The sequence below is a fragment of the Gymnogyps californianus genome, chromosome 1 (assembly GCF_018139145.2).
Source record: "Gymnogyps californianus isolate 813 chromosome 1, ASM1813914v2, whole genome shotgun sequence".
Taxonomy (NCBI): domain Eukaryota; kingdom Metazoa; phylum Chordata; class Aves; order Accipitriformes; family Cathartidae; genus Gymnogyps; species Gymnogyps californianus.
Window position 1 is genome coordinate 216629847 of NC_059471.1, and position 24638 is coordinate 216654484.

At 39.9% G+C, this 24638-nt stretch overlaps 1 protein-coding gene across 3 annotated transcripts in view; it reads left to right on the forward strand.

The window, feature by feature from the left end:
- EXOC4 (exocyst complex component 4) overlaps window positions 1-24638 on the forward strand; it is a 417970-nt gene that overhangs the window by 88369 nt on the left and 304963 nt on the right. For all 3 annotated transcript variants that reach the window (XM_050900532.1, XM_050900548.1, XM_050900541.1), the window contains exon 8: window positions 23170-23315. In XM_050900532.1, coding sequence (XP_050756489.1) covers window positions 23170-23315 — 146 coding nt within the window. The remainder of the gene's footprint in view (window positions 1-23169; window positions 23316-24638) is intronic.

A 24638-nucleotide genomic window follows, 5' to 3' on the forward strand; every position in this document is an offset into this window, starting at 1 on the left:
CAGATTTCTGTTCTCATATGGTCTGATTGATGAAACAAATGGCCGTGTTGGATGGATGGATGGATGTAGATGGATGCAGAGGCTGTTCAGTAGCTATTTTGTTGTTTGGCTCACTTGTTTTCTTCATTCCCCAAACTCCTATGTTCCCTGAATTTACTGTTCTGGTCCTTCCTTACTGCTGCATTATTGTCTGGAACACTTCCTATTGATTTTGTGTGTTGGTGATGATTTCCTCTTCTGAACACAGTTGTGAAGAACTGAAAGTAATTTGGTCAGAGAAAGTTTTGTGCTTCCTAAGATCTAGAGGACCATTTAAAATCTTTTCTGTAACGTGATTTGAAGAGGTTTGATATTTTTGTTTGTTGAGTTGTCATTTTGTTAAGGTCACTTTATGCATTCCTGTCTCTTTGGTAGGCTTTGTTTTCAGCACAGCATGAAAAGCTGTTTTGTTTTTTGTTTAGAAAAAATCTTATATTATGAATTAAATTTAATATTCCATTTTGGGGTTCCTCTACAAACCATCTACTGAAAGCAGAACAGCAGAATATTCAATTTAGTCATTGTCTGATCAGTAAAAACCTTCTTGTGCAGACTTTAAGCAGAAGGAGCATTTTGAGGTGGAGAGAGATTTATTTGTGAATATTGACCTGCAGGTTCTGAGTTGCAGAGATAAGTGATGAATCCATGTGCCATAATCTATCAGAATTTGAGTGGGTTCTTGTTAAACGTTTCATTCCTAGGATAGAACTAATAGCTTAGAAATTATCTGTTACTATCTGGTGTTTAGACTGATAGAGCAGCAGTTGGGAACAGGCTTCAAGGATGCTACTGGATTTTTGCGTGTCTGAGATTTGCATGTATGGGGATATCAGTGTTGTCAGTGAGGTCTTGATCTACAATGTGTTGAGTACTTTGGCCCTAATCCAGAAAAGCAATTAGATGTATGACGTGATTGGGGCCGTTCACATGTTTTAAGTCGTGTGTGTGCTTAAGTGCTTTGCTGGCTTATGGCCAGACTGCCCAGCACCTTGCAGGATGAAGACAATATTTTCGTAATAAGCTAAGGTAGAACCTTTTTCAGAAGGTGACTGAAGCTGACTTCCGTATCTTTACTGGGAAATAGCCCAGCCTGAATCTCCAAGGTTCACAGTAGCTCACGGGAGTTTTGTGTGTTTATTGGATATCTCCATCACTTCTGGACTATGAGGATAATGAATAAAGTTGTCATTTATATTCTGCTATTTGTCAACTTGCAGATGGGGTGATCTGTGGATAACAGTTCATTATCTGTTTAACAAAATCTGTCATGTTGGGGATTAAAAATGTCATTCCTCAAAAAGTGAAGGGGTTGGGTATACTGATGGAGCCAGGCACCTGTGTCAGTGCTGTATTGTTTCCATATGTGAATGGATAACAACATTTTCTCTTATGCTTTCAGTGCTACCAATATTAGTATGCAGTGAAAATGGGGAATTGATTTTTGAGACGTGGGCATCTAATTGCTCCAAGAATTTGAGTGTTCTGTGTTCATGCATTATCCTCATCAAAAGCCAGGCTGTCTGTCCTGCTGAACAGATTCCCAAGAAATCACAGTCCTACCTGAAACCTAAATAGACAAGAGAAAGAATAGGAAGAGAAACACCCAAGTTGATGTACGGCAAGTACTCAAATTAAATGGCAGAACATTGTGGAAAAAGTAGAAAAGCTTGGGGTTTTTTTTTGTTGTGGTTTTTTGTTTGTTTGTTTGTTTTCTTAAATACAGTCTCATTCTCCAAACTAGTGGGCTCTCCCCCCAAAAAGGGAAGACTTTTTGAGCCCAAAGGTTATTCAGCTTCTATGACATTCATGTTTAAGGCACTTCAGAAGTACTCAGCTTAAAAGGTGACTTGGAGCATGGTATGGGTTGAGATAATTTGATTGAAATGGAACATTTTGCAGAAAACTTGCTACAGAATGTAAGTAGCAATTAAAGAAGGCATGAGACATCTTTCTAGTAAAATCTAAGACGAGACTACTCAGTGACCTAACAGATTAAGGACACAGAGTAAAGGGTATTTTTTGCTTATTATTTTTTAGAGAGGGCAAGTGTTTTTTTTTTTTTTTTTTTTTTTTTAAAGAGGAAAAAATGAATAATGAGCCCTTTCAGCAAGTATAACTTAAATATGTGATCTTAAAGATAGTAGGGCAGTGACAAAGAAAACAGTGAATTCTAACAGTTTCTGTCTTTATATCTTCACAAATGAAAATGTCTAAAATACGTGATGGCTCTTCAGTCAGAGGTGGATGAATGGGATATTATGTGGATGCATCTAGTTGTCATGATAGTTCAAGAGGGACTATTTTCTTATCCGTATGAAAATTGGGTGGTGATAGATGTCAAATATTTGTCTTCAGTAGTAAAGTAAATATTTGCTATTTAACTGTCCCCATCAGTGAACAAATCATTTGCAAACAACAACATATTGCAAGAAGGAGGATGCATGAAATTACATAAAAATTAAAGATGAAGCAACTGAATGAAAAATAGATACCAAATAAAGCTAAAAACCAAGTTAAATAAAAATTAGGTAGTTGGATTCCCTTGTGATCGAGAAAACAAATTATAGAGTGTGTTGTGCAAAGGTGGTGAAATGACAAATGTCAGTGGAAATCTGTAAAGCTGTTTGCAGTCTATGCACGGAAGACAGACTTTTTGTAGGAGGTGGAGGAACATGCCTTTATTTAAAGAATTCCTCTGTCTAGTGAGATAAAAATTCAGAGTAGAGGGGACCGCATATAGGAACAAAAATACTATGCTGTAAAAATTGAAGTGTATTAGCAGGTTTTATTAGTCTGTGGATTGAGGAGTGGAAATGGAGTGTAATTTTTGTATGGTTTTGGGGTTTTTTGTTTAAAAAGATCAGAGACCAGCACTTGTTAACAAAATTGTGGTGGCTGCCATCCTCCATTCTTGATGTTTAAGTTGGGTAAGTGGAAGAGTCAGAACCTGTTGATGGAGACCTTGTCTTTGACTGGTTCTTGTAATGGCCGGTTCAGGAGCCCACAGGAGGAGGGAAGTGTTTTTTAGGTTAAATCTTGGATTGCTGTCTGACATAATGTACCATGGCTGGTTCAAAATGAGTAATTTGAGCTGCCTAGTAGTAGTTCTTAGAGTATAATTATGTTAAGCACCCAGAGGAGCAGGCTGAGTATCAAATAATAAAACGGGCAGAAAAGAAGGTAAAGTAAAAAGCTACATTGCAAAGTCCTAAACAGGCAAAGGAAGGAAAACTCTTAGTTGGCTGCTGGTTTTCAGTTGTCCAGTCCTGGAATTATGGAATAATCCTTTGAACAGAAAGAAAAACAGCAAATAGATAAACAGTACGGCTGCCAAGGTTGGAGGTGTGTTTATTTGGCGCAAATAACTTAAAATTTAGAAATCAAGCCCTAGGAAAGCTAATAAGCTGAAATATGTTTTTAGAGTAGGCAGTAGGAGGGAAGTGAAGATGACCGGTGTGGGTTTTAGGGATCAAATATATTTGATATATCTTTAGACCGTTAGAAGCAAGACGCCTGCAGAAGACATCGTGGTTTTGTTGAATTGTACAAGATTATGTGTTAAAAAAAGAAAACATTACAGGAAAGCTAAATGATTTCTTTGAAACCAGTCTTTAATTTTGACAGTGTAGATGAGGAAGCTACCCAGAAACTCTTCTCTTCTGATAATAAAGACATACAGGCAGAGCTAGAGGCTTTAGAAGGAACTTTGAAATTAATTTAAGCTCAAAGGCAGTATGTCAGAAGACTGTTTTAGAAAGGAGAAGTATGAAGTCACTGAGATGCCAGGAAAGATAAGCAGCCTCTCCTTAAAGCCTCCAGCTGAGGACTGGAGGATAAGCAGAAATGTCTTATTTACATGTACAAAAGATTCGACAAATTATTTCTGTAGGGGAAAAATTAGCTCTTGTGAGTGGTTTGGTTTGGTTTTGAATAGTTCACTCGGTGCACTTGCAAGGGATAAAGAACTTTCCAACAAATCAAAGTAGCCAGTGGTTGAAATGCAGGTTTTTTTGTTTTGTTGGCTGGTTTTTTTTAAGTGATTAAAAAACTGACCAGGAGATGTAAAGTAACGATCAGTGAAAAATTGTCATAATGGAGAGAAGAAAGGTTAACTCTGTTTTTCTGATGACCCTCATGGTGGTTATCAGGCTTATCAGTGGTCTTCAAAAAGGTCTGTGCAGGAAGACAGCAAATTTTGACACCTGCCACAAAATCTTTTGAGTTATTTGGGACAAGAAGGGACTGATGAATCTGCAAGATGTTTAAACAAGTTAGCAAGTGTGTATTGAGGGGGAAAATAAAATTAGTTGTTGAGCTTCCTTGGTTCTAAATTAGCCAGAGACAGGAAAGTGGGTGTCATTTTTAGAAAGCTCAGTGGCAGCCCACTCTTAATGTGCAAACTGTGGTCCAAACTAGGAAGGTGCTAGGGTGCGTAAAGGATTGCCTTTATAGAAATGAATGCTGCAAGCCTCATCTGTAGGTGTCTGCCCTGAATTGTCTGCGCTCATCTTGAAGGATATTGCAGAACAAGAAGGGATTAGGAGAGGTGCAGGGCTGATCATAGCGCACCTACAAACTGCCATCTGAAGAGAGGTAGAAAAAGTTGGGCTTGCTTCCCTTAGGAGGAGAATAAATAAGGAGGAACATGATAAAATAATGGGTGGGCTGGGAAGGGTGGGTGGCAGTTTCTGTTTCTTCCTGCTCCAAGAACATGAAACAAGGGTCTTCAGCACAGCTAAGAGGCAGGTAGTGGGTAAAAAGTAGTAGGTCTTTCGTGTGACTGCAGTTGAACGGAGGAACTGCTGCTTGAATCAAAACTCGCTCTGCCAAGGCCCATGATCTTCATAATTTATTATCTCTTTATGGGCTTAAAATTTATAACTAGAAATGGACTGAAGAATGCAGGCACTTGGGTAGATTTTTGGTCATAAAATATATTGCAACAGTCCGTGTTCCCACAAGCTCGTTATGGGCAGATTTACACGTGAAGGAAACGAATGAAACTCCTTGTCCGCTCTACCTGACAAATGTCAAATTTAAATGGAGAAATCAAATATATGTGTTTTAGATGCTTGTCTGTGGGTTCTGTTTTCAGCTTTCAGAGAATTTCAAGTCTATGCTAGCTGTTGTCTTACTATCCCTCTTTCTGCAGTACCATAAATGAGTTCAAGTCTGAGGAAATCAATACTTATCTGAAAAGTTGGACAAATCTGAAGAAAATACTATGAAATCCAGTGGCGCAAGACTGTGTAACTTAATGACAAAACATTTTTAATGTTTGTTTTGCATACATCTTCTTTAATACCGCTTGACAGGCCCAAACTGAGTAAAGATAGGTTGATGTGTGGGGAGGATATTGTCCTCTTTTATAATCTTCATTCTGGAAGGTTAATACTGAATCAACTGTTAGAGAAGTGGCCACAGTAAATCTGGACCATTCAGAGAAAATAAAGACCAAATCTTAAATAAAAAAAATCCTAAATGCAGGAAACATGCTGAGAATAGGAAAAGTAGCAGTTTAGATTGGGTGTCATTTTTAGCCTGATTGCCCACGTGAGAGCTTTGCTTTCATGTTGTCCGAGTTTCGTTCTCTAAAACCTTGACAATTCACATTTGACTGGCAGATGAAAATTTAGCTTTGGGCGTTTCTGCAGGTTTGGTGTAGAAATGTGACTGGTTAGTGCCGCTTCTGAGCGAAAGACTGTAGGATAATAAATGTATAGAAACCTACAGAGGAGAGTGGTACTGTGAATGACCTCACCATGGGAGACGCTTCAGCCAGAGCTTATGTTTTGCGATATACATGAGATGAATCAACTGTGAGAACCAGTGCCACAGAAAACGAGGCTTCTCACATGCCATGTGCTAAGCAGCTGAAAAAGAAATGAATTGTGTATTGTCAGAGAAGCGTAAGAATACGTCGTGCTGTTAATGAACGACAATGCGAGGAGCCTCAGATACAAATCCCAGGCAAAGCGTATAGCAATTATGGGATAACTTTTTTCTGCAATTCCGTAGTTTAAAGGTGGATTATGTTTTACGACATGAAAAGATACAGTGCTTCCAAAATTCACTGATTTATTCTTTCAATATGTGCATATATTTCTTCTTCCCTTTCCCCCCTTTCTTTGTCACCTGCTGACTACAGACTCCTGTTCTACAAGGTCTAACCAAGGACTGAGTTGCAGCAAGACTTTACTGGGCTTTCTCAGTGGGTCTTGTCCAGTCTTCTCTTCCCTTTAAAAACCCAGCTGGATTTAAATGAGAGGGTTAGAGGACTTGTGGTGTTTTATTTTATTTTTATCTCTGTCTTTTTTTTCTTTTTTCCCCCTAACCTGCCCTTGGTCATCATTATTCTCCCTTCTGCTCTGTGACAATCATAGCATAAGCAACACCTTCATCCAAGGAGAAGAACATCTTTCAAAAATCTCAGGAGATTCTGGAAAACCATAAAAAGGAAAATCTAGACACAGCCTTTTAAAAAAGGAGTCAGGGAAGCAGGGGGAGAACCCAGGGACTTCTAAAGCAGTTGTTTTAACTCTGACTTCTCAAAATGTAGAAACCCGTTAACTAAGTAATATATAAAATCAGAGGAAGAATTACTGTTGCTGTATGTCAGGCATAAGCTGGCAACTGATTTAATTTCCTTCCGAGAGCTGGTGGCAGGGATTGTGGAGGAGGGAGGAGCAGTGGGTGGCCCATGTCCTGGCGACAGTAAGCCTTCTACTAGTGTTTTGTATACTTTTTCTCATAACTGACTTTGGGAACTATGATGCAGATGAAACTTTAATGAGGTAAGGTAAACAACTGGCTGGAAAAGGAGGCGCTATGAAGGGTTTGCTATTAAGGGATTTATCTAATGGCTCTTTTGAGTACTCTCTCTGGGGCTTGGTGCTATTCAATATTTTTGTTAATGTCTTGAATAATGCAGCAGAGTATCGTAAAATGTGCAAATACCATGCTGAAAGGCAGGGCTTGGAAGCATGTGGGAGAATACGGTTAGAATTTGGAAGATCTTAATAAACTAAATTTAAAAGGAGAGGTATGCATTTGGCTGTTTCCGTGTACGGATGTGAAGTGAAGAGTTGGGTATGTCTCATCTTTGGCCAGGGAGTCGTGTGGTACACGGGATTACAAATGGGATGTGAATCAGTACGTCACCAAAAAAAAGTCACGTATTGCCCTGCTGAGTATGAGGGGAGCATGGCCTGCAGGACGTCTGGAAATAATCCTGTTCTAGTCATTGTTGAAAAGATTTCAGCTGCGGTCCTATGTCCTCTATGACTATGATCTCAAGGAAGAAGCCAAAGAACAGGGAAGGAATTCAAAGGGGATCAACTAGCATGATCAGAGATTTAGGAGAAAAATGACTTGAGGAACAATCCATTTACTTATAGATAAGAAGACTAAGGGGTGGAGGGAGGCCTTTGCTTTCAAATATATCAAGAGAGTTGAAAAGAGGAGTGGAATCACGTGTTTTCTGGCACATGATCGGATAGCAAGTACGGAGCTTAGAGGCTGGCAAGGGAGACTTGAACATTTCTTGTCTTTGTGTCTAACCTAATGGCTAGTGTATGTAAGCAGTGGATGATTTAGGGATGTTATATTGTTGTTGCGTAGCATCCTTAAAAACTTCCAAGCATCTGTCAGGCACGACAACATAACTGGTTGTTTGGGGCATGGGGATGGACTAGGTGATCTCTTGAGGTCTCTTCCAATTTTCTGTGATTCCAGGAAAATCACTGGGATTATAGTCCTGCCATCCACAATGATGGATGAAATGCTAGCGAGCCAATCCACGAGCTCATGGGTTATCAAAGCTTTGAAACTTTGCCTGTTTGATTTAGTTCTAAATACTGCCTTGCAAGTTGGGATTTCGAAGAACAAGACATTGCAATTAAATGTAGAATTGACGAAAGGGGGAGGGTATGCATTGCATTTAACTTCACACTCTGATTTAAGTGCCAGAATTAAAATCATCAGCTCCCTGTGTGGTCTCCTTATTTGTAAGAATTCAAGTGACATTAAAATTGGATTAGTAATGAGCTTTTGGTTGAAGGACCAATATTAAAATCAAGGGAATCTGAAGGGGGAGGGAGGGGGAGTGGTGGTTTCCTTGTGAAGTCTTCATTGGCAGTGGCAAACTGTTTGTGTTTATATGGATGTGCATGCATCTTCCCCCTCTTAAAAGCTTTATCCTCATTTCAGCCGTGTACCAGAATCTTACTTGCCTTGATTTATAAATTATTTACACTCAGACTGTGATGCATTTAAACTTTTTGAAAATAAAGGTATGTATTAGTCTTCCATTTATGACTGATAGGATCAGGGGAAAAGCAGCAGACTAATGGAAGGGAATAAGGAAGCACTTGGGAGCTGCTGGTTCATACTTGACAGTGATTTGTATGTCTGCAGGTTTTAAAGTGCACAGTGTATTTTAAAATGTGCTGTTGCCTTTTCTTTGTTTGACTGTAACCTACTCTCACCTACCATCTTACCTTGGGAGGGATTGCTTTTGTAGGGGTAACTGTGGTCCAGGATTTTTTTGCCCTTCCTTGAAGCCATATTACAGATACATCTATTCTCAATGCCATTTTTATTTGCATCTCAGTAATACTAAGAGAGTCCAGCAAAGATCAGACCCCTAGTATACTTGTCACTGAACAGATATTCAGCAAAAATTCTCTGTTAAATCTTGCTTCAGACAAAGAATGTGACTTGAGAGAGAAAAAAACGAAGGTTGTGCTGCAAACAGATACATGAACTGAAAATGTGCTCTGGATCTCTTTGATTCCTGGTCTAGTAGCTTTGTTCCATCCTGTGTGGTCTCTCCTAAGCCTCCCCATTTTATCAGTTGCAAATAAAAGTGACAAATCTCCCTGCCATGTTGTCCAGCTTCGTAAAGTAACTTCTTCCATCCTCCTCCTCTCTTTTCTATCAACTTCTGTGGACTGTTGCTTTGGGTGTTTTTAACTTTTCTTCTTTTTGCATTTGAAAAAATTCTGTTCGCTAGAAGCTGTACACCCTAAAAGGGGGAGGGAGAACTCTTAAGTAACAGCTTTTTTTATCCATTGAAGATAGATTGGTGTCACACACCAATAAATAGGTAACTCTCATAGCTGCCAACTTTATTAGATTGCAGAAGACAGTAAATTTACAGACTCCCTTGTGAGTCACAAATGTCTTAAAAAACCTCACAAGTAATTATCTGAAATGGAGACAAGTTAATGCAGGTTTTGTCTATTCATTTCTTCCAGCTCTTGTTCATGGTTAGAAGCCACGCAGTACTTAACTTTTTCAGAAAGTTATATGTATATATGTTAAATGTACCATAGCATAACTGGGCACACAGACTTATCTACGATAGCATTACTGAGTCAGGTTTCCATGTCCGACTGCAGTCCTGTGCTGTGAAGGATGGGCTTTGCAGATTACAGCATAATAGATTTTAAAATGAATACCCAGAAGCTTGAAATGGTAGGTGGTCCCTTCATCAGCTGAGTTGAATCTGACAGTTCTCTGGTTTTTTCGTGGTGTTACAGGGGATGCAAGAAGGTTGTTTTAATAATTGTGGTAGCATGGATTGATGTTCGGTGTCTATGCAGTGTTCTGAGTAAAATAAATACACTTTTAATCTTAGAAATTTAGGAGCAGGAGGGAATTGGTGCAGGGGGTTTGGTTGAATCTCAAAGGACAGAATTTGCCATGGTAGCGGCAGCTTTTCTTTTGAGAAAGCCAGCACTTAAATGGTAGCAAAATTGGCAGAGCGCTGAAATTTATGTTGCAGCCATCTGCTTTCTCCTGGCTCCACCCAGTGGCATTACCCTGCCAGTTTCACACACATTGCAAGGACTTCTGCCTGAACCTAGGATTTTATGTTGGTGCAGGATTTAGTGTTGGCTTTTGTAAGGGTTAAAGTGTTACACAAATGCACTCCATCTTTTTGCTCCTGTCCCAGACAGTGTAGTTCTTGTTTGGACTTACCTGTCCCGGTCCCTATCTTTGATGCTGTTCAATACCATACAGCGGTAAAATGAATATTCAGAGAGACTGGAGCCAGAGCTGGAACTTGAATTCAAATATCCAGCCTTCTGGACCAGATTGCTTGCTGACCTGATATATTGCACTGGTTTTCTTTCAGTTTTCAAAACAAACAAAACAAATCCCCACCTCTATTGTGGAATTGCAGTGCAACCAAAGAATATTATCATTAAAAATTGACTATAAGGCAGTAGCCTCAGGGTGTTTATGTGAGCTAGAGTTTCAGTAGAAGGGACCAGGCTCTGAGATTCCTGCTGGGGAAAATATGGACGAATTCACATCCTGCATCTCAAAGAATGAAAGTGAGGCGTTTTGCAGTAAGGTGGTAAAAGGCTGGATGGAGATGTCACGGTGCTGTTCAGGAAGGGCTCCTTTCTGAGAAACAGTACCGGTATATTGTTTGCTTTAGATCCTATAAAAATACAAAGTGGTTTTTTTTGTCAGGCTCTTAGCTTTAAAATGTTGCTATTGCATTTACACTTCCTTTTGGCAATCTAAAGAAATGTTTTTACTGAAGGAAAGAGTGACATGCGTGATTGGTTTGGATATTGGAAGCCACATAGTGATTCCAGAAGCACTTACGCTTTTCTGAGTAAACAAAAGCAATGGTTGCAGGTCTTGCTGGAGAAATCTTATCTAAAATAATTTGAACACTTGCCAAATGGAATGTGTTTCAACAGGCACAGAGTATTCTCAGTGCTGAGAAGTACTTCAGAAATTAAGCTGGGGGTTCAGCACTTCCCAACTGGAGGCCTCAGGTGGGATTGCAGGCAAGTCGTCCTGATGTGCGGCAATCTGCAGAGTCCTTAGAAGAGTTGAATGACACTATCCGTCAGGATTGTGGAAAAAGCAGAGCTCAACCGGCATCGCTGTTTGTGTGCTTGCAGCCGCCATGCTGTCCCCCAGCAAGGACCTTTGGCACTTTGTGCTGTGCCACTCGCTGATCTAACTGGGGGGGTCAGGTAAGCGGGTGCCGGAGGGTGTTGAGGAAGAAACCGTAGTGTCATACTGGCCGTTGCACATACTGGTTTGAAGTTCGATGCTTGGTTAAAACCGGCTTTTGTTGAGCCAAGAGCCTTTCACACTGGCTTTAGGAAAGGTCTGTCTTTTCCCTCTCTGTTTCAGGTTTCATTCTGGTAATCAGTTTGCTTTTTTTACCTGCCATTAATACGGGAGGAAAGACAGTGTCTACCTGGGAATTGAAAGCCCCTTGCTTCTCCCTGCCCATTCCTCATCCCTATGTAGGAATTAATTTCATTGTTCCTACTGTATGCCTTTAAAGTGCGGAGTAAGAAATGTCTTCAAGGTCACATTCCTCCTTGAAACTAATGATGGTGTTTTTCCTAATCCCATTACAAGGTCCCTGGTATCATTAGATACAAGCATTACTGTTTAGCTTCATTTGATAAGCTGATGAAAGGGGGAGGAAAAGGCTCCCTGATGCAGAAAGGCATTCAAGTATCTACCGTAATGGAACATGTTCAGAAACGTTATAATCTACTTAATGTTGGCATTTTGGTGGCCCGGTGCTGTTCCTTTTGTAGAGCACCATAAGAGGCAGAAGGGATAGCAGTCCTGATGGGTACTTTAAAAGGCTGGAATGGCTCATGCACAAGAGCTGTAAACAATTTGAAATTTTTGTTTTTTCCCACAAGCCTGAAAATGGTAATCTTGTCTATGCTGTGAGCTCCCCCCTCTGGCATCAGGATATTTGTAATAATGTCAAAGACCCTGAAGAAATATGTATTTCTGGAATAAGGTCAGGGGCACTTTTTTGTTAAAGTGTGATATTAAGCTTCCAAAACCAGACTGCTGACAGCACTGCGCTGCTACGCACTTCCATCCATTTGGGAATGGGAGGAATATAAAACCATAGTTATTGTAAGTTTGACAAAGAGGTTCTCTAGTTCTGATGTCATTTCAAAGATGTCAGTGGCCTTATAAGCTGGGCTTGACATGGTGGCTGCTGGGTTGATGTCAAAGGGGAACATGCCCTTTTATCGATGTCCTGGAGTCACTAGGCTTGTTCATACAGAAGCCCACATTTGCTGCCCTAGTATTTAGCTGTTCTTTTGTATAAACCCTTCATGCAACTAATTTTATGGCCCGTTTCTCTCTGTTAGGTGCTTTGCCTCTGGGCCACAGTTGTAGATTCAGATGTGGTTGGATCTTCAAGGATTTGGTCAATTAGAAAATGCCAACATGTGTTTAAAGAGTCGGGGAAACATTTTTGTTAGTCTGGTGCTTGTTAAACAGGGCTGTTTGGTGCCATCTTCTTATTAAGTCTGAAAGGCGTGAGATCTGAAAGTCTTCAAGTTAATTCTGACAAATGCAAGAGATTACATATGAATTTACAAAATGTAGGCTTTTTTAAATGCGACGTCATAGCTGTTCCTGCAAGATCTGTTTGAAAGCCTTTTATATATAAGGAAGCAACAATACTGTGTTTAACTATAGCAGACTTCCTTTTTTTAATCCGCTTTTACTCCTTCACATGCCTTACGCTAGTTGGTAAATCACTTCTGTAGGTAACGTCTGCTATTACAGCAGCGTATTACAAAGAGGTGGGTGGAAGTTTCCTTGTTCAGCCTCCTTTTTTCAAGTCACTGTGATGAAGTTTTTAATTGATCTTAAAGAAGATGAAGCAACTGGTGGCTATACAGTTCTGTTACTCACTTTAATTAACTTTCGTTGTTCCTTACACCATTTCTTTCTCGCTTAGAGGCAGAGTCTGTCTGCAGCTTCCACTGCTAAATTTCTTTCATGCTCCAGGTTGTAAGTATAATAGTCACCTCTGCTGTACACATTTTTTTTTCTTGGCTGATTTTCCTCTCCAATGCAGCACTGCTGCAGTGGTCTAGCAGTTGCTATAGCTGCTATAAAGCTTACTGGAAAAATATCTTCTCCTAGGATCAGGTGTAGTTTGTCATTAAAAAAACAACTCAGACTTAAAATCCAGTTTTAAATATTAATTCTGTAAGAAAGGGGTGCAGTTTTGTATCTAGTTATAAAAATATTCAGGTACTTCCAGGTTTGTTTGTTTGTTTGTTTTTTTTTAATTAACATGCATGGCAGTATATGAAGATGTGTGCTAATTTGTTTGCTATATAGTCAAATTACCATGTATGTGAAATAAATGGGTCAGTCTCTCTGGCAGCTGATCCTAGTGTCTGTATGACCCAAGGCAAAGGTCTCTGGTCCTGAAGTCCCTTGTTCAGTCTCTGAGCTAATCCCGGGTGCAGTTGCTGTTCACTCAGATTAGGATTTGAACCCCGAGTTGCATGAAATACTTCTTATTTTGTAATGTTTTGGCATGAAGTATCCTGTCATGGATCCCACTTAGGTCTGTTTGTCACTGCTGTACAGCCCTCTAAGTGCAGAATGCTCACACTGATAATGAAATTCATATATCCCATATCATATATGAATTGAAATCGGAGACTGGAATCCTAGTTAATTGGAATAAATCTTAAGTCAGGTTTCAGATGGGGCTTGGACTTCTGTCTGACTGACATATTCAGTTTTTGTATTTGTTATAATGAGTCTGTAGGTTACGAATGTGCAAGTTAGATTAATTACCAGCAGCAGCACGAGGGAGGGGGCACAGGACTTGAACTGCTTGGTCGATGTGAATGTCCTGGGTAGCTCAGGCTTCAAGTTCGGCAGCAGAAAGCAGCACGCCTGGATGCTCTCAGTAGTATTCGGCACCAAAACACAGAGCAACAAGCTTCTTACAGAGCACCGTACAGACGTACTAAATTTACTCCCGACAAAGAAGTTTTTATACTTTTGACTGGTGATAATTGATGGGCTGTACCCTCAAGGGAAATAAATCTCTGGAAGTCAGATTTATGAGGACCCTTATGTTTATTTGGCAGCATGACACTTGTTACAGGGATAAACTGAGCGAGCGGGAGAAAAGCTGACATGTTGAAAAATGTTGTATCCTATTCCTCAACTGGACTCCTGCAGTTTTAGAGCCATAAAACTTTCCTCCTTGTTGTTTGGGACAAGTGGCTTGGAGAACTTGAATTTGTTGGGGAGCTGAGGACCGGGAGATGTACAGGTGTTTCCTCAGGAAAGAATCCCAAGGCATTTTTGTTCTTCTGTGCTGTAGGGATATTGCACATTTTTGTCAAGTGCCTGATTAAGTTTGACATTTGAAAATAGAACTTCACACAGAAATAAGTACTGTACTTCTGAGTATTTAATTAAGATGTTTAGTTCCTGTCAAGGCTGGTAGTTTCTCTTTCCTGTTAAGGGCAATACGTCTTCAACTGCTGCAATTTCAGAAACCTGTACTTAACCTTTAATCGTCATTCCATTTACATAGAAATCTGATTAACAACTTTTAAAGTTCAGGAGCTGCGACTAAATGCAATTAAAGCCCTTTTGGAGTCTGTTATTAAGAGCTGGCATTTAATGAAGACTGAGGGCACAGTACTGTTACCATCTACGGTATAGCAGGATGTCTTAAGCAATTAGTTGAAGGCATGAAATACATGAAGTGTGCTGTATAATCCATGAGTTAACATGGTTGGTATTTAAACAGCATGCTGCCTTTTCCTCCCTTTGCTGCTGCTGTATTGTATGTGCCAGTTTGAGTAGCAGAAGCTCAGATCAGTTGGGTTGAGCGTAGCGCCGTTTCTCCTGTGCATTAGAATTGCACATTTCTTCCCTGAGACAGAGGACGCTCTGAAGGATGGGTGTATAGTAGACGCTAAAAATGAGCGAATATATCCTCTTTGTGACTTAAAAATGTTTAGCTTTACTTCAGTTATAAAGCATAAGTTTCTAACTGTATCCTTCCCACGTCCAAAATATGCAGAACCAGTGAAGCTTAGCTAAATTATAATTGCAGAGCAGAAATCTGCACTCAATTACCTGTTCAACTCTTACACTCCTCCTTGACCTTTTTATATGCTACATGAACAAAAGAAAGTCCAGTCAAACTGAAAGACAGCGTGTTTTAATCTTGCAGGAAAATACTTCATTTTGTGCCGTCTATGAAGGAGGTGGTAATTACGTCTTTCTGAAGAAGTTCATTGCTTTTTGGTCCATATTAGAATACACTTGGCTAGTTATCCATCCTCTGGATTGTACTGGACCATATGTATTTTACAACTTCTCATCAATCATATCAGAAGGACCATGTACTAAAGATACACATGTATGTGTGTATGTAAGTGTATACATATATATAAATACACACATATATACACACACACGTATTTATACACATGTACACACACATCTATGTTTTTATATAGTCATCAAACAGTCCTAGCAATTACAGGTTACTGCCCAGAAGGCAATTGGGTTTACTTGTCAAAAATTGCAAAAGGATTTATTTTTTTTCCCCGAGCATTGAGCAATATTCAACCAAAACCCCCCAAGTTCTGTAAATGTGTAGGTCTCGCTGATTCCAGTCGTCGTGGTGCAGATGAAACGCCTGCTTTACTATGGAAACGTGCATACGAACGTGGATTTTCTTTGGAGGAAATTAATAATCCCGACTGCCTCCCTGTGCCGCCACCTTCATTCTGTTTTTTCTGTTTTGTTTTGGTGTTAAGGGCCTGATACCAAAATGAGAAAGCGGCCTTGTTACTTGGATCATTTCTGCTAGCGTAATCTGTATTTGCAGAACAGCTGAGGTGCCTGGAGAAAAATAAATGCTGTCCATTTGTTTTATGACCCAGTTATTCAAGTTGACTATTGGTAGCTTAAATAAATTTGTCATCAGTATTTGTTCCTCTTTTATTAAAATAAATAAAACAGCAGAACTACTGGGAAAGATGGAAAAAAAAAAAGACAGCCCAGCTCCCGTTCTCCTTTATGGAAGCCAGATGACTAAATTTCAGTGAAAATGTCTTAAAACTTTATGCGTCACTAAACTGGAGATGACCTTCATCATGTACCTTTGTATGAGCTGGTACCGGATTGTTGGTTATATGGATATTAAAGCCACTAAAGTTAGAAAGCAATTGCAAAGCCCCCCTTAAGGCCTTGAAGAAGAGGCAGCCCTCTTTCAGCATCACATGCCTGCTCACATCTCGCAGAAGATAAGGTTACCTGCTCTAGTCTCTCAGCAGCTTTTTCTTTTAGCTGGTTATTTTGTAAGCCACAAGTACAAGTTAAGATGAAACTTCTAATATTGATGCGGCACAGGGGACTGGGGTAAAGTTAGTAATGGCAAGAGGCCTTTTATCTTGTGTGTTTGTCAGCGGTAAGACACAATCTCTCAGGCTCTCAGTGGTTGACAAAGTCAGTGGATGCAAACCTTGCCCTGTACAAGTCAGCGGTTTGTCTCGGCACTTGTAGCAGGACCAGGGTTTCAGTTTAAATCTGTTCAATCACATAATGATATGTCACCGGGTGTTGATAGATCAGTGGGTTAATTAGCAAACACTTGCAGAAAAACCCGCTATTTAAGTTGTTACGCCGGCCATTTGTTACTGAACCCAAGTCCCTTTTTTGATAGACGTGTAAGCTGTTGTGCAGCTTGCGTAAAGAGTGGGAAAATGAAATGAGTGCTGTCCAGCGCTAGCTCATTCGAGGAACCTACAGCCTGATGTTGATGGTTGTGACAGCACGTAATGGTTTCTCCTTTTGCTGAGCTAGCAACTGTAAAACCCCTTGTATTAGTATATATGTCTTGAGTCACTTCAGCTCATCCATACAGCAAGTAGGGTCAGAGCCTGCGGCGCTGAGGTTATAAAGTCCACACGCGTGTTATCAAAAGCTTGTGAAATGAAAAGATTCTGGTTTTAAACTCTCCAAAGCAATCCGAGCAGGTGTACGATTCATTGCCAATTAAAGCAGCTTTTAAGAAGTTGTGTTTTTAAAGTAGTTTTGAGGTTTGTTCCCTCCCTTCCTTCCTCCCTAGAGGTAGATACACATTCACAAGTCTACAGTAATAGTTGCGCTAATTGACAATTAGCGTTCATAATGAATGTAGTAGCACTGGCAATGATAGTATTATCTAAATAGTTCCAGGGTTATTTTTTGCTTTTTGCCAAAAATGAAAAACAAAAGGAATTCTTGCTTCTTGTACAGTAATGGAATTGGGCGATGCCTTGAGAGAATTAATTCTGGAAGGGTTTTTATTATGTTTCAGTTAAATTAATTTCATGGGCAACAAGAGGATTAGATAAAGCAGGTTGTGCAGCCTTAAACAGTGTTCACGGCACCTAAAAATTATTTTTGTTCTTTCAGGCTTACCTTATTGCTTTGTCCTTTGTCATGTTTGCCATGTGTGTACTCGGCCCCTGTTCTCGACGTGGTACAACTTACGCAGAAAGCTCAGTGCTCTGAGAATTCAATTAACTGTTACTTTTTTTTTTTTGTTAAATTCCACAATTACTGCAGCATTTTAATTATTAAGACTTGATACAGCAAATTACTGGGTAAGTAGCTATAGACTACTGTCTCGCATAGAGTGCTGCTGCTTTTCTTGCCTTATTCTGGCACTTTGCTTGTAGTTACCTCCTGTCTCCAGAGCTTCAAGAATGATGCCTCTTTTCATATGTTTACAAAGAAGTAAGTGCATGTCACAGTAGCGCATCCTACTTGAACTCCCAGCTTTTTTCTTTCAGGATTCATTTGCGGTTGTTTTCATTGCCCCTGAAATTATCTATGGCTGAATATCATCATTTCTCGGGAATGTTGTGCCTTTCCTCAATGCATGTACCATGGTTTGCTGTCTCTGGGCATGTCTTTGCATCCCCATTGAACCAGGGGATGTAGGATAATTTGAATCTGCTGTTCTGTTTTTAACCAACTTTCCTCATTGAAATCCCATTAGGAGATCTCTCTTCCGCTTTGTAGTCTCAGCTTCTGATTCCTCCTGCTAGGTCTGACTAAAATGTAACTCCAAAGCCGCCTCAGAGGCTGATATAACTCAGGAGGAGTCCACAGTGTGTCAGTACAGCTGAAATGCCAACATTTCTGCAGCTGCCCAGTGTGTCAGAGCAATAAACTGGAAATAAATCTTGTTTTCAATTGCCAATACTGCATAGCAAAATACTAGAGACGTTCTCAGATGCTGAGAGTGTTCTTTCTGGAGTTTTTTTTGAGTCTTACAGTTTCCTCAAAGTACAAATGAGGTGGCCTGGGCCTGGGTGAGAAGTCTCCTCTAGCACAACCCTGTTCACCAAACACAAACGTTACCAGTAGCTGTTTTTATTTCCTATATCAACTCAAAATGGTAACTAAAGGTGCTGTGCAGCAATAGTACTTTGAACACTAATGGTTCCTTCATGCAGGAGCCTGAGAGCTGGCACTGAGTGGTGCGGCGGCTTTATTAAGATCCCCAGATTATAAAGAGCTGTTGTGATCTTCTCGCCTGACCTCTGCGTAAAACAAGCCATGGTACTTTCTTGAATTAATTCTTGTTTGAAAGAGGGCGCGTGCTTTAGAAAGGCATCCAGTCTTGACTAGAGAGGGGAAAAAAAAAAGTCAGTGACAGACAATACAGTGTAACCTTTGATCTAAGTGGTTAATTATGCTCTGGAAATGTATGCCTAACTGTTCGTCAAAGCCTGTCCAGCTTCAACTGTCCAGCCTTTGGATTTTTTTTTTTTAAATTCATTAGTGAAGATTTTTTTCATCAGTTCTGTGCCCTCTGTGTTGCATGCTTGCAGAGTGATCCAGTAACCTCTTGGCCTTCTCTTTGCTAAGCTAACAAGACTGAGTTCATGGCTTCTTGGTGTTTTGCTGTAAGTCGTGCCTTCCAGCCTTTTAATAACTTCCAGGCTTCTTTTGTGCACCCTTCCACCCGCTTTTTCCCTGATCTCTCTTTGTTTATGAATGCCAGGGTTTCATTTGGCGTTCCAGATGCGAGACCAATAGAGAACGATGCTGTCAACTTTCACTTCTGACAAAGCTCTCTGCTTTATATAGCCATTTCCAATTAGCTAATTAATACCCATCGTCACAGTGGGACCTTCTCTGCTGTTGATTATCTTCAATATTCCCAAATTCGCTGGAGTCACAGCTTTACACAATAATCCTGTAGATCACGACTTTCATATTTTTTCCCTAGATGTAGAGATTTACCTCTGCTGACATTGAAATTCTTACAGTAGATTGATTATATTATGAAAAATAATAACAATAGAAAGAAAATTATATTATTCTGTTGATGCTGTGTTCACTTTATTTACCATTTTTCCCCCAAAACATTATAATTTACAAACGTTCTGTAGTCATTATTTTCACAGGAATTTGAAATGGGAAAAGTTCTGGTCCATTTAGTCCAGAAAAGGTTTGCCGCAGCCACTTTTGTATGTGCCTTCAGTGTCTGATTAAGCTTCTTCTAATTACTATAGTTTTAAAAATGAAGATGGACCAAACTTAGGCTGAAAATTAGAAGATTTCTGTCCAACAAAGAAGGGCTCTGGAATAGTCTTGTATTTCCCTTGGAATACAGAGGACAAAAGGAAAAGAAGAATTAAGATTTCTGGCACCTTGCAAAATCCAATATCGGTGTTTTCCTCATTTCTAGTTGTATGTTAAGGTCTTGTCATGTGCCTGTCCATTTTTCTTTCAGGAGATGCTGTGTTGACTTTTAGTGTTTTGGCTTTTGTCAGATCCTTGGTGGAAATAAAACTTTATCTCTCTCTTTATTTAAAGCTAAATTTGTCATCGTCACAAGAATACCGGTTAGCCAAGATCTGTGTTCTGTAAATCCATGTCGCTGGACATGAATTCTATTGTTCTCCCTTAATTTTTTTTTTTAACAGAGTCTTCTGTCATCTGTTCTGTGATTTTGTCCTTGATCAATATGAGGTGGAGAGGCCAGTAATTACCTGGTCATCCCATTTACCCTTGCAAAATTCGTGGCATGGTCTTAGTTTTCATTTGATTTTCTGGATCTCCCCAATATATGAAGGCATAATGAAAATCAGTGTCGATGGTATAGAGTTTGAAACTGTCACGATTTTCTGATGGAGCAAACTGTTCGCACTGCAGCATCCATCTTAATTCAGAGTGTATGAGGATGTGAAATACCTATTCACAGCTTTTAATTGATGGAATAGAGCTTATTCAGTGCTCAGGCCTCCTGTCTAAAACCTCACAAGAGGTACAAATAATGAATGAATTTAGCTGTCGCCCTGTGGCCAGGCATGTTTTATTGCCCATGCTGTGTTCATAGGTCAATCTTGAGCATGATAAGACATAACGACTTACACAACTTCTCGTGGGGCTCAGCCAAAGAATAAAAATGTGGATCTGGAGAGTCACAGCAAGTGCAAACAGCAGTCAGACACAGAAGCAAATTTGTTCTTGCCCCGTTGCAGTTCAGAAAGACAGTGTAGTGCAAGCTGTTATCAGATCAACGTGATAGACAGGCTGTGCATACTGATATGACCTTTTGAAATCTGAGAATTTAATTAAGCCTCCAAATCCATAAATATTACTTTGTTAATAAAACATTTTATATTAATTTTCATTTCCAAAGAGCAGTTGGAGAAAGAGTGCTTTGTTCTCTTGCTTTATGTATGGCTTTATTTGTTTGACATTGATGTAAATATACTACATGGATGGCAAAATTCAACCATTGAGCAGAAAGTCAAAGTCCTTGTTATAGATGAATGGGATGTTGCAAACTTTACAGTCACTCATAAATCTTGCTGTACGTCCATGTTATTAATGTCTAACAAGGTTTTTGATTGATGGCTTAGCAACTACTAATCAGGTGTTATGGGACCAAATCATGAAATCCCTTACTTCGCTGGTTAAGGAAAGCTCCTGTTCGCTTAGATAGGCAGGAAAATGTCTGGTTTTTCTTTTCTTTTAAGTGGATTTAAAGTTCTAGCTTGCCATGGCTTTTAATAAGTACACGGTCAGGCCACAGCTTCTAACATTGAAATATGATACTTATTAAAATCCTGTACTGGGACTATGAGAGCAGAACAACTGGATAACTTGGACTGTCTGGACGTAGGGAATAAATTGAGGCCAATGACATTGGGTGAAGACCATGCATTGCACAACGCAATGAGAAACGAAAACTTCAGGCTATTTTTTGAGGCAAGTAACTGGCAAGATTTTCAGACTGGCCCACATGTTAATCGTATTGCTTAAAAATTGTAAGGGTTTTAATCTTCATGCTGCAGTTATAAGCCAAATGTACTGTGCGTTGAAGATCTCTCCTGTCTTAACTTCTCTCCCACTTGGCTGTGTATTGTAACTGCTCAGCCATGCTTACACTTAATTACTTCGTTCTGAAGAATTTGTGTAACTGTTGAATACAGGGCACTGGAGCAGAAAGAGCTTTGATCTGTCTAGCGCAGTTTCTGCTATGCTTGAATTTTATAACTTAAAGATGAACTTTGAGAATAGTTATCAAAACCAGCTATTTTTGCTGCTTTTACAGCTTTTGACTTTTTCAGAGCCTTGAGTCTAACCGTCCTGCCCTGCCTATCTAGTAATACCATAAATTAACAATTTTATCTTCTTTTTCCTCATCTGCGGCGTTTTCAGAACTGTTCTGAATATCTAACCGCAAACTCATCTTCTATTTCACTTTTTAACCAACAGGGATAATTCATTACGTTCCTAGCTCAAACCTCTGTTGACTTATTGTAATCTTGGAGCCAAGTACTGTATTACACGCTTTACATTTCCTAGTCCTGGATGTAAAGTGACACCAGAGTTGTGGAATCTGTTATAAGTAGGCTTCATTCATAATGGGAGAACAAATTACTAAGCGTTTTTCTTTTTTTTAAAACTTGATTAAGTTTGAGGGTTTAATTACATTTTTGTGGCGATTTTAGGGTTGTTAATTCAAGTAGAGAAGATGAAATGCAAGCACACTAATACAAACGGATTTCGTAAATTACTGTTAAAAATTAGCACAGTGATTATTTTTACTCTTACCAATAAGCATGCATTTTAAAAGCTTGCGCTCAGGTAAAGTTTTAATTGAGATGTTTTAGGAGTTGAAGTTTTTTTGTGTTTGCATTGTTTTTTTTTCCCAAGCTATCCTGAATTGTTTCTAATTAGGGGGCATGATACCATTTGCCTAGATATTTATTCCTGTGTAATTTGTTTAAACTTAGACAGCACAGTACTGATGTATTACTTTCATTACAGACAACTCTCTTTGATGGGCTTTGACTAGCTAATTATTAAAATGGAACACATTGCTAATACCCACCGAGTAGGTAGAATTTTCTGAAAATAAATAGTGACTTTCTGAATGCGCTGACAAAAGTTAATTTTAAAGGGGTTTCTTTCCATCTTCAGACACAAGGAAATTAAAAGTGAATGACTTGGAATCGGTTTCTACTTCTGCACCACAGAGTTGCTTAAACAGCATCAAATATCAGGCCATGGCTCAGGGCTGCAAGGGTGTCACAGAGGGGACCCTCGTCTCACAAAGGGACCCCCCAACCCCTTTACTGAGTATACTGGCTTAGAGGAAAATCAATCCTAAACTACGTTGGCAGAACTGATGGCTGTGGGAATTCATATTTTCACTGGTAAAAGAAGCATATTTGGTTTGAAAGCTATTAAAGGGCAATTTTTGCAGCATTCCCAGGATTTTTTCCAACAGCATACGTGACCTGCAGCACATGCACCCAAACACACACATGGATGTTTTATATTTCTCCATATAAATATATAGAAATATATAGGCATACATGCACATATATAAAATATGCTTTTGTAACTGAACAGATCAGTATTGCTAACCTTTATGTTTTTAAGAGCTGTGGTATATAATCAGTCTGTAAAGGCCAGCCAAAAACCCACCCACCATCTCCCTGTTGCTGCTGCTGCTAGAATCAGTTTTGGGAGGAGTGGGGACTTCTTACAAGTTACCTTCGGTACCATCAGGGTTTTGTAGCAGATTGAATTGGTCAAGTAATGTAAAACAAGCTTTTACCAAATTAGAGACAGTGGCATATAAGTCACTAGGATCACATTTCTGAAAATAAAGCCAGGTTTCTGTTAATTAGAATTATTAAGATTTTTATTAGTTTTCCAGTCTTACAGAGTACCTAAAAATCCTAGACATTCAAGTTACATTATAATGCTGTTTTATTTCAAATGCTGAGTTCCTCTTCCTTCTGTTGGAAGATGCTGCTGACAGAGTATCTGGATATGAAGAACACCCGCACTGCCTCGGAGCCGTCCACCCAGCTTAGCTACGCCAGCTCTGGGAGAGAATTTGCAGCGTTCTTCGCAAAGAAGAAACCGCAAAGACCTAAAAACCCTTTGTTCAAGTAAGTGCTGGGACGATGTTAAAGCTGTGCCTAAGCTGTCTTTGGTGCCTCGAGTATTGCACAACGCTGGCTGCTAATCGCAGTTTCACAGTGTGAGAGGAGAGTAAGTTTTGAGATGGAGATTTAATGCCCAAAGCTGAAGCCTCGGTAAGATCTCTGTTACGGATTCATCGCTGGTTTTTAGAGTGTAGCTCTTTCCAGGGCTCGTCTCGGGACTGGGATCCCATTATACAAGCTGCTGCAAAGCATGCAGTGATACATTATGCCTATCTTTTTCCATGGTAAATTCAGGACCTGTTAAAGAGAGCGATAAAGGGGACTGGACAAAGAGAATTAAGATAACTGTGTAATTACTAGATAGGCGAAGCGGTTAATCCTATCACTAACTCCTTTAATTCAGAGTTCAGAGTGGAAAGAATTAAGTGGTTGGGAGGAGAGTCTAAGAGAGGATGAGAGGCTAGGTGGCCAAGGGAAGGAAGGATTTGGGGGAACAAATTTGATGTGTAAGAATAAGAAGTGAGGAGGAGTTGGTGAGCAGCACTGTTAGGAGAGGAGAAGTGGTCTTGTTACTACACCTAGATTCAGGGGAGCTGTGCTGAATTTTCATCTCTTCCCCTGACATGTGCTGGTCATTCTCTTTGGCCTCTTGAGGATTTTGGGGAATACCAAAATGTACTGTTTTGGCAGCGGGTGCTCCAAGTTCCAAGATCACAGCTTCCTCGGCTCTGCCAGCGTAACTGTGTGTGGGGCTGCTGTCTTAACTCCGTACTGCCAAAATATTCTTTTTAATGATTTTTTTTTTTTCTTAAAGAATGAGATTGGTCATTCCCTCAGCAACTGTTTTCGAACAAGTTTCACAGCAGGTTTGAGGGAACAGCAGAGAGTGGAGCAGTGGTGGGGAGTTACCAGCAGCTTGGAGCAGTAACCTTTTAACCGTGCTCAGCTGCAGCAGGAGCAGTGTATCTGACGGGTCCTCAGCTCCCCTCCGGACTATAAGCTGCTGCAGGGCTTGGGCTGTCTTTCACTACCCATCTGAGTGGTGCTTAGCCTTACTAGGCTTTGCTCTCTGGAGTCGAGAGAGCCTGAGGTTAAAAAAAATCTAGTGGAATATTTGCTGGAAGGGGAGCAATTAGAAGTAAGCTGGTGTTTTCACCCCTTATTTGCTGGAGATGGGGATCCATGAAGTCTGGGTGGTTTTTTTTTAATAAAGAACCCCTCATTTGTGATTGAAGGTAGGTCGTTATATGGTGGGGAAATAATGCAGGAACCTCAGTAATGGGAAAGGCTGAGAGTAATCAACTGTTTCGGGCAAGCGGGAGGAGA